This window comes from Pteropus alecto, unplaced genomic scaffold (genome assembly GCF_000325575.1).
Source record: "Pteropus alecto unplaced genomic scaffold, ASM32557v1 scaffold177, whole genome shotgun sequence".
NCBI lineage: Eukaryota > Metazoa > Chordata > Mammalia > Chiroptera > Pteropodidae > Pteropus > Pteropus alecto.
The window spans coordinates 10,995,244-11,006,007 of NW_006442207.1; the positions used below are offsets into that span (position 1 = coordinate 10,995,244).

The 10,764-nt window shown below is 50.4% G+C and overlaps 1 protein-coding gene across 1 annotated transcript in view; it reads right to left on the reverse strand.

The window, feature by feature from the left end:
- The window catches only part of SORCS3 (sortilin related VPS10 domain containing receptor 3), a 523,893-nt gene extending 521,934 nt beyond the window's left edge, over positions 1 to 1,959 (reverse strand). The window contains exon 1 of the mRNA XM_006920878.1: positions 1,103 to 1,959. Within this exon, the coding sequence (XP_006920940.1) occupies positions 1,103 to 1,726 (624 nt within the window). The 5' untranslated portion in view covers positions 1,727 to 1,959. The remainder of the gene's footprint in view (positions 1 to 1,102) is intronic.
- Positions 1,960 to 10,764: the final 8,805 nt, after the last annotated feature.

Below are 10,764 nucleotides of genomic sequence, written 5' to 3' on the forward strand. Positions count from 1 at the left end.
GGGGCGTGTAAATCGCCGGAGGCTGCCCCCCTCCACCTTGAGAGCCCATTCCCGTGCTGTTCCTAGGCTTGAGTGCACAGCACTGGGTGCCGGTAGGTTGGGGTGGGATGGGACCCCTCCGAGTAGGCTCTGCGGGTTTCAGTGGCTTCCGAGGCAGACGGTGCTCAGAGAGCCCAGCACCAGATCGAGTTTGAGGAACCAGTGGGAATGGACTCAAGGGTGCCACCTCTCGGTACAGCTGCTTCAGGGGGAACCTGGCCATGGAGTAGAAGGGGTGGAGAGGTTCACCCTGAGCGCAAGGACCCAACTCCACTCCGGGAGCCCATTGTGGTACAGAACGCATCCGCCGAGGCGAGGTTTTTGCTCAGCGATTCGTGTGTGCTTGTGCGTGCAAGGAGGCGAAGGATGCGAAATGAGTGCTGAATTTCACTTGACGCTTTAAACTTTTTTTATTGTCTCTCCTGTAGCTTTCCAAGGCAGCTGCTTGGGTTTTGTCGGGGGAATCAGTGTTACCTGGAGGCCGGGCTTGGGACAACTTGGCCCGGCCTCTTTCCAGGGGTGGGAGAAAGTGCGCCTGGGGCAGAGAGCTGCGACCCTAAGGCGGGCAGGAGTAGGGAGTCCCAGCGGCCTCGTCGCCCAGGTTTCCTTCCACGTGATTGGAGGGGAGAACAGGGAAGTCCAGAGAGTCGCAGGAATCCGTCAGTCTGTCCAGCAGCTCCCGCCCCAAATTACTCAGTGTCCTCACCCAGGAATTTAAGCGCCCGACAAGAAAACTGACTCTCCAAGCCTCGAAGACCAGAAAAAGTAACCACAGATCCCACCCCCTGCTCATCTTTAAGTCTCCTTCTTCCCCCCTTTCTCCTCCCAGCCGGCCCCAATCCTAGGGTCTCCAGTAAACAAATGCACACACGATCCAACAACAAACTCCTATAACCTGTTGGGGGCGTGGGGGAAGCCGGATGAACCTGTTCTCTCTAAAAGTCAGTGCCCCCCTCCATCTCGCCTCGACCCTCGAACAACTATCGGTTCCTCCTTCCCGCCCCCCGTTCTCCCTTGCCACTGGGATACAGTGAGGTGCTCTGCCCGCCGGGTGAGTACTCACGCTGCTGTTGTGTCCGGACCAGTGCACCATGGCTTGGTTGTGGGCCGAGTCCCCCGTCAGCGCAAAAGAGGTGCTGGGCAGCCGGAGCTCCTCGCTCGCCGCCCCGCTGGCGCGCGATGCCTTCACCTCCTCCTGGAACCCCTTGGACAGAGGGCGGCTTCCTTTGGAACCGTCGGCCAATGCAGTGGCCCGGGCATCCCCGAGTTCCAGGACACTGGGGGGCTGTTCCCGGCGTCTCCTCCTCGCACTGCCAGGTTTGCCAGGAGCCGGGATGCCCTGGCCCCACCGCGCACCTGCCAACGATGGCCCCCCAGCTTCTCCCCGCTTCTCTGCACCTCTGCCGCTGCCTGGCTGGGGCAGTGGCTCTGGTCCGGGCCGGCGCCCCAGTGCGGCGCCTCTCCGTGCAGTCACCAGCTCCTCCGGCCACTGGCTTGCCACTGCCCGCGGCAAAAGAGGAAGCAGCGCCCTCGGCGAAGCCGGGCCCGAAGAACCCCCAGGCCCTCCTGTCGTGCTCCAAGTGATCTCGGCGCCCGCCAGGACCCACGTCGACAGGAGCAGGAGCCCTGTCCGGGCGAGGGGCGCCCCAGGCCAGCCTGCGGGGCGCTCCGTGCGAGCCACCTCCATCCCGCTGCGGCTGCCGCGGCTCGGGCTGCCGAGTGTGTGGCGCCTGCCGAGGTGCTGGTCCGGCGTGGGGGGTGTGCGCGTGCCAGCTAGCAAGCAAGCAAGTGTGTGTCGGGGGAGTGGGGAGGGGGTGACCAGGAAGGAGGCGGCTCAGGCTGGCGCGCCTCGCGGGTCCTCTCCACTCTTCCCTCCTCGCTCTCGCTGTCGCTCACTCGCTCTCTTGTCCAGAGGGTGATTCCAAAACCAAGAAAAAAATAAATGCCTGTTCAGTGCTTTTTTTTTTTTTTTAAATAAGATTTCACAAAATCTTCCCCACCGAGCTCCAATAGGAATTTTGTAAAAAGGAGTGTTCAAAGGTAATGAGAAGAAGAAGAAAAAAAAAACCCTCTTTTAAAATATGAAAAATCAAGCCAGATCCAAGCTGGCAACAGACCCCAATCCAGAGTCTCTCTGAAATCCAGCCTCCAACCGGCTCCCAATGAAGAGTTGGGAGCCGCTACTCGCCGCGCATTTAGGGGTTACTCTTCCGGCCTGTTGTAAAGGGTGGGAGATGGTGCGAGGGGAGGGGGCGTCTCAAGGGAGGAGGAGAAGGAGGAGTAAAGTGTTTTCAGCGCCAACTGTTCTGGTTCGGAGAACAAGGGGGAGCCCGGAGCCTTCGCGTGGGGACACGACTCACGGAAGCTGAGCGCGGGATGGACCCAGACTCCACTCCCGACTCCCTGGCCTGAAGCTCCCACTGCCACCCCCACCCCACCCCCACCCCGCCCTCATGGCCGGAGTCCCCGCCTAGTGCGAGGGAGAGGGGACTATGTGCGTGCGCGTGCGCGCGGGCAGGCAACGTGAGACGAGGGGTGTGCCTGGGGCTGGCGGGCTAGCTCAGCCGAGCGGGGGTACCTGGCTGAGTGGGGGCAGTAGCTGAGTGGAAAGGGGCACGCAGCTCCGTGTATTCATGCCCATTTGCACACGTATGTGTACATGATAGTATGAATGATTGAGTGTGGGTGGGGAGGGGTGTGCTCGGGCTGTGTGCACGCGCGGATCACGCACGGGCTGTTTGCATTTTCGTGAGCCTGTGAGTCGTCAGAACCATAATATTGAGAGCTAGGCAGGCGGCTCGGGACATCCCTTCTCCTGGCGCCCTGCACACCCATGGTCCCCCACCGCCCGCGGATGTAACCTGGTGTTCCTTAAGCCTACTGGAAGTGGAGGGGAGAGAACTGAGAGGTTCTGGCGGAAGGGTGAGGAGCTTGCCAGCTGATTCATGGGCACTTATCCTCGGACTCCTGGCGGGAGCCGGGGAGAAACAGCGGTCGACCGTTTTCACCCACCAGGAGCATCCCGTCCCTGTCTTCCTTCCTGGGACTATGAGATCGCGCACTCACTCTACCTAGATTCATTTCTGAGCGAGCTCAGTTGTTCTTTCAAAGTGTCGGCTGCCGGTTAGAGTCCAGATGGGCCTATCAAATCTCTTGCATCCCGCTGCAGAAGCGCAGCCAGGGTGCAAGGGACCCAGCCCAGCCTGGGACCCTTCGAGCGCCATAGGAAGAGGGAGACTTCGGGTGGGCTGGAGAGAGGGAATATAACCCGAAGACAACCTCGACCTCTAGATGTGGTTTACAGGCCCCAGGACATGTAGTTCAGCCCCCTGCCTCCAAGAACCTCCCTGGATTTCCGTGGGTTGAAAAGGCGGAGACGTGGGAGCCGGAGCCGGAGGAGGGGTTATAAAGAAAGGAGCAGGATTTAGGGAGGGGGCTTGGAAAGCATGATGGCCTCCAGGCCCTTCCTTTCCTCTCGGCCGGGGCGGCGAGGCAGACGGGAGGGGAGAAAGATGAGCGAAGTAAAAGAAGGAACTGGAGGGGAAGCTAAAGAAAAGGAAAGCGGGAAGAATGGAGAGATGACGAAGTGAAGGATGGAAGGCGAGATAACGACGCTGCTAAAGGGAAGGGGAGAGAAAACAAGAGACCCTAAAGAGCGCCAGGGGAGGGCCGAGAAGAGGAGGAGGCGGAGGGAGGCGCTTGGGAATCTGAGCTGGCTGAGGGAGGGCGACGACCAGCAGTTCCTGGGAGCCCTCACCCTACCGAACTAGCTTTTCCACCCAGAGCTAAAATGGAACTTGGGAACCGAGGAAGCTGGGCCGGGCAACCAAGCTGCCAGGCGATGGGCCGCCCCAAGAAAAGTTCAGTTCCAGAGGTTAAGGTGGTCGCAGGACAGGAGGCGGCCATCTGCGGATTCGCAGCGCCCCTGTCGGGGAAGGTCTGGCACTGCAGCTTAGGAGTTCAGGAAGGCTTCAGAGGCTTCTCTGCTTGAGCTCTGGCATAGGTGGTGGACAGCACAATATAAGGTATCTGGACTGTCAAGCAGACCTCCCGGACTGGAGGGTGCGACATCCCAAACCCCCAGCCCTCAGAAGAAGTGCACTGTTCATTCCCCAAAGCTTTCTGAAGTCCCCCATGGAGGGCAGTCGTTCTCAAGGGCAAGGCTGAGGTCTCCCCTCATTCTCCCCCATCTGAAGGAAGCCCTACCTGGATGGAACCCCATGGAATGGTCAGATCCTGGACTTGTGGAGATGTGGCTATTATATATTGGGTGGAAATAGATAAAAGACTCCCACAGGTGCAATGTTTTCACACATCTCCTGCACCAACTGATCCTCTGGTCCTTGCTCCATCGGTTATGACCTTTCTGTCTTTAGTGTCTTCCTCCTTGGCCCTTTGCCTAACAGTCTCTACTCTCAGCCCTGTGCTGCCCTCCCTCCCTGGCCTCCTGGTCCCCACCAAGCTTCCCCAGTGCCCAAACCTGTTAAAAAAAAGTTCTCTCCTTCTACCTGCAATCTTCCCTTCCTCGCCAGCCATTCTCTCCTGGACTTTCTGCAATCTGACATTTGCCTTCAGATGACTCATCAAAGCCCTACCCCCAACAAGCACCACCTGGTGACTTCCAGAGACAGCCCCTCAATAGCCTCTGCTTCCTGCACTTGTAAACACGTTCCATGTGGAAGAATCTCCCTTGGTCTACAAACTACCACGCATGACTCGTGGCTATTATTTGAGACAATACAGCTCCACACTGTTGGCAGAACTATTCTCTTAAAACATAAGGAAGATTATGTCATGGATTGCCCTCCTCAAAATTCTCCATGACCAACCACTGCCTACAAAGTCCAAACTTCTCAGAATGATGTCCAAGGCTCCACGCACTGCCTCACCTCCTCAGACTTTCTCACTGTATTCCTTAAGCCTGTAATCTGCCCTCTGTCACAATTTCCATCATGGTCTATTTTAAATGACAACTCTTCCATGAAGCCTGCACCCACTATCCCTCAGTACCTGACACTGTATCCATTATTATCACCCCCAACCTCGTCATCACCATCATCACCAAATGTTTTGTCTTCCTGCTGTAAGATGGGAGCTGTACAATATCTGCTGGGAATTTAAAAGGGGGCTAGAGCTGGATTGTGGTACCCTCTCCCTTGCTGGAATAATGCCTACTTCAGCTGGGAATGGTAAGTTGATAGCTAGGCTTAGCCCTTATCCAGTCCCAGTGGGGAAAGCAAAGACCCTGGCTGAGAATGCATTTTCCCACTAAGTTTTTGTCCCTGTTACAAACACCTAGAGAAAGCAAACTCTATGATATATGTTATCCATGAAATTATACTGAATGTCACCCTAATAGGACTCCTTTCAGGGTTTGTTTGGTTTTTTTTTAACCACCACAATGAAATAACACTTAGGGGAAATGTTCTTCTCTGTGACATCACACACACACACACACACACACACCACCATCACCACCACCACCACACTCGTCCAACCCCTTTACTAATCTAATAGATACCTTGCCATCAGCACCTACAGCCAGCACATACAGAGTAGCATTCCAATTATGCCTATTTCTCATATTTAATAACAGGTTCAGCACTTCTTACATGAGAATCTAAAGACAAATTCCTCATAAAACTTATAGCCAGGAAAAAGTGGGTTTCTCCTGTGAAACTGTCATCCTTTTTTAAAAGTGTTTTTAAAGTTCACTTTGTTTTCCTCTTTTCTCAAAGGTCAAGCGGAGTACCAAGTTTATTTGTTCTAATGGTCGTCAGAACAAGATCTTTATCCTCTGCTCCCCTTTTATTAAATATTGTGTTTTTATTGCTTGATGCTCTTTGGTCTTACTATATCTGTGCATTGTTGATAAGCTACTTCACACTCTTTTTAGAACTAAATAGGAAATTAATTGATTAACATCAAAACAACAGTGCACATTGTAACCCTCTAAATTTCTACATAGACGAATTATTATAAAATACAACCTGAAATGCAAATGAAAACAGTCACAGGACCACTGAAATCAGGGCCTCTTACTACCGTGTGTCAATAAAGGCAAGAAGTGTCTCCTCTACCCCATGCTGTATCCTCAGCACCTGGCCCAATCCCTGGTACAACACTCTTCAATAAACGTGCAATAACAGATAAAACAAATGAATGTAAATAACAACACTTCTGTTGCAACTACTAATCATCCAGTCTTAGTATATGTACTCTTCCTAAAGAGGCCAAAGTCTAAGATTTGATTGATGGTCTACCACAGGTGACCATCTGCCCAGTGGTCATAGGTATGGAGAGTAACATTAAGAATCTTGCCCACAAAGGCACCAAAGATTTTATGATGAGGAAAAGTGGAAGATAAAAAGGAAAGGCCGAGGAAAGAAGGGATGAGCAGAAAAGAACCTGAAAACTGACATTAATAATGGCTTTCTTTAAGTCAATCTCGATGTCTTCTATGCCAATGGCTTCATTTAATTCTGATAAAGTATGTTTTCTTGGTTCCAGTCAATAGATTTAGAAACAAACGTATACAGATAAAGCAGTGATGATAGGTGCAATTGTGTTGATGATAACGATGAGTGTTAACATATACTGAGCACTAACTTTGGATCAGATGTGTGATAAAGACCCATTAGCATTCTAGCAGAGTGATTAAGAGTCCATACTTTGGAGCTAAATTATCTATGCTCAAATTTCAACCACACCAACCACCAACTATTTGACCTTGGACAAATCACTTAACCACTCTTTGCTTCCATACCTCATTTGTGAATGGAGATGGTAAAAATACTCACCATATAGGGTCATAGTGAAAATTAAGTGAATTAACGTACATAAAGCAGTCGAACGAAGTGTGGCATAGACACAATGCTAGATAAGTTTGGTTATAATGTTTTTATTCTTAACAGTTTGTGGAGGCTAGCACTTTGTCCAACATTTTATAGATGAAGAAACTTTGATTCAGAGAGGTCGGGTTGCACAGCTTGTGAGTAATAGATGAACTAGGGGTTTGGATGCAGATCTGTCTGACATTAGAGCTAAGCTCTTGCACAGTGCTTTATACTACCTTCCTGTCCTAGATCACACAACATGCCTTAAACAAAATTTATATTTGGGTCTGTCTGGCTCAAAAGCCAGTGTTCTTTCTGCTGTATCACTGGTCAAGCCCACATCATGAGGACTGATTCTGGTAGCTGGTACTCACTGGGCATGTAACTCCCACAACATGTCTGGCAATCTGAGAAGGAAGGAAGGAAGAGAAAATTGGGGTCGGTGAATTCCAGGCCTGTGGTCAAGAAGCAAGTCCAGGCTGAAGAGGTAAAGTCAACAATGGAAGCTTAACCTTCAGGAAAGAACATACACATTAAGTTGGCGAAAGTTATCAGCCATGTTTGTCAACATTTTCCCCTGGTCATGTCTCCAAAAGAAAGGAAGGTCATATGTCTAATGAAGTGGATGCAGTTGGAAAAGAAGGTTTGAAGGAAAATAGCGTTTGTTTACTTTTCTCCCCAATGACTCTAAAAGCAATGCTGCATTTCTTAGAGAAAAAAGGTGGTCTCTTCAAGACAGCATGGAAAATGAAAGCGTCCAACTGAGACCCTTGATGGTGGTATGAGGATGGGCCAGAAGGACAAACAGACAAGCCTCAGAAGGGGCAGCTGGAGAGGCAGGAGGGGAATCCATAGAGTGTGCTATCACAGAAGCAAGGAATATGAGTGTTTCACTGCGGAGGGGTGGGAAGTGTTGCCAAGTGCTCCTGGGCCAGCTCACAAGTTTCCAAGCTCAGGAGAACATGTTACATCCTACTGGACCTCAGACGCCATCCTCAGCCAAGAGAATCAAGAAGAGGACATTTGCTTCCACTTAAGCCTCCTTGCTCAAGTTCTACCCTCACCTTCAAAGGCCAGAGATGTATTTAAAAAGAAATTTTTTAAGGCATGTGTGTTAATCTCAATCTTCTAAGAAGCAGATGTCATGATGGGATTCCCTGCAAAAAAAAATTATGAATGTAAATGCCCTAAAAGAGAAAATGAGAGGGAGCCAGGAGTCGTAGCTGGGAAAACTATCAGACCAAGATGCAGGTGTGGCTCTTGTGAGGGAGAGAGGGCAGGAAGGAAGGAAAGTTGATGACAGTGCATTCTAAGAAAGTCTGGCAAGACTCTGGGGGCATCCTCAAGTCAAAGTTACTCTCTCATGAGTTCCTATCTCTCAGAAATAGTCCCGCCATGGTATTCCGGCCACATTCTGTCAGTGGCTGGGAGCAGCCTGTGAAAAGCATGGCCTTAGCACTGAAATCGTCATGAATTTCAGAGCTCCATTGCTGGGGCATTGGTCAATTAGGCACTATTCAGTCTTTCCATCTTAAAAGAAAGTATTCTAACATCTTCGCCATAGGGTTGTTTAGAAATGTAAATGAATAATACATTTGAAAGCTTAATCTTGTGCCCGTGAACTTAATAGGTCCTCAATAAAAGCTTGTCAAATGAATGAAAGAGTACAGAAGACAGAAAGGAGGTTTGGGTAATTTAATTAGAATACTCTATGGTAAAGAAGCAGGGGATTGTCTAGAAGACACGGAGATGAGGATGTGAGAGGATTTAAAGTCTAGTCCTGGCTTTGCCGGTACTAGTTAGAAATTTTAACAAGCCTCGTGGTTAACGGAAAAGAAAACCAACTTCACTGAGTTTTAGAATTAAAAGAGAGAATTTACAAGGAAGCACTAAACAAACTTAGGCTAAACGCACGGGCCTGTTGTTTTAGTTCATATCGGCACAGTTACAGATCTCATCTCCTTAGACTGGGCATCTTCCAGAACCCAGCCAACCCACAGTCCTGATTTCTAAAAACCCAAGATGTGCTGAGACAAAGTCTTTGTTGCATTCAGTCTCTCTTTTCTGTTCCCATGGCTCCTAGTTCTGTGCTCTCCCAACAAAGTTCACACACAGGGGAACATCTAATTCATAATTTAATGTTAATGTCTTAATGTACCCCTTCCCTGGAGTACAGTATTTGCATTAAAAGGCACCATCGAATGCTTATCAAGTTTAACAGGGGCTCAGACAACCATGGGAAAGTCCAGGCAGCATGGACAATGTGGCCCAAGCAGAGGTGACCTGTTCCCCAGAGGTGCCACTGGTAGGTCAAGGCCTAGGTAGCAGAGAAGAAAACAGGACTTGAAAATAAGTGGAGAAGCAAAGGGAAGAAGAGGGGCAAGTGAGAGAAAGAGGGAGAAGAGGTGCCTCAGGAGGGACGGTGGGAGTGCCGGGAGAAGGGAGAAAAAGAAAAGACAGATAAACTTTCAGGAACTGGAGATGGGACAGGATCTCTAGGGAGACTGTGGTCAAACACAATGATTCTTGATTCAAACAGAGCAGAGCTCAAATCCTGGCTCCGCCATACTAGTTGTAGGACTCTAGGGAAGGTGTCTAACTCCTCAGCTTCCTCTGTAAAATGGAGCTACCAATAATAGTTCCTATCTCAAAGAGTTTTTTGAGGATCCAATGAGATAATGTCTGAATAGTGTCTGGAGCATAATAAGCACTTCATAAATCACTATTAGACCCCATGCACCTCCCCTAGTTCTCCTCTCCACCCCCACTCCCCAAAATATGTTCTATCTGCCTGGCGATGCATGGATTTCCTTCATGACAAGTCAATGCTTTTATTTTCCAAGGCGCGACTGCAGAATTAAAGAACAAATATAATCTCATAGAAATGGCCTCAGTGGCTAACCTCAATGATGACTGTGAACAACTGTGTACACACACACACACACACACACCATTCAATCTTCCCAGAATCTCTATTTACAGATTGAAACCCTAACTCTCAGGGAGCTTAAACCCACCCTCCAAGGTTAATAATAGGGAGGGTTGAGGATTTCCTAAGAGCAAGTTTGGTTATACGAGGAGGCTGGCTGGAGAAACCAGGGAGAGCCGCTCTCCAAAAGAGCGAGAACAAAGACAGGGCTGCCACTTAGAAGAAGCATCCCACACTAGAGGAGTCTAGACTGGAAAAACCCAAGAAGGGCCCCAAGGATGCATTAGCTGCTGCCAGAGGAAAAGGAGAGTATGTCAGTTTCCAGCGTGGCCCTCCTGCCCCGCACTCAGAGGCCATGACGCTTACACCCATCCAGTTGTCGGCATCAGGGGCACCACGGGGGACCTCCAAGCCCTCGAGCTGGCAGGTCTTGGGAAACTGTTAGAGCATGGCAGAGAGAACAAAGCAGGGAACTAAATATATCCTCGAAACAAACATGTGGATTACAACTGAGCATCAGGAAGGCAGACGGAAGGCAGAGCACCACTGAGGTCCCTGGAAGCCCCCAGGGGGCTTCTCCTGCCAAAAACCAGGCAGGGGGTTCAAAGTGCTCCTGGGAGCTGCTCTGCTGCTCCTGCTCCCACAGGTCCCGGCTCCCTCCCAATGCCATAGGGTTTTTGCTGGAGCTGCTTCTCCCCTTCCCTGCTTGCCTCATTCACCCTCAATCTTCCTTCAGGTCTTAGGTCTGGCTTCACCTCTTTCCAGGAGCCTCCCCTAACTTCAGGACAGCCCCTCCCCTATTATGAGGAGGATCATATGTCCCAGTTCAGGCCCGCTTTCCCAGCCTAATGACTAATAGTGCCCTTTTTCACTCTCAGCAGTGTCTCGGTTTGAGCAATAAATTTTGTGGTCACCCACCCTACCTCTCCTATGTTCTAGGACTAACTACCTTTTCTTTAA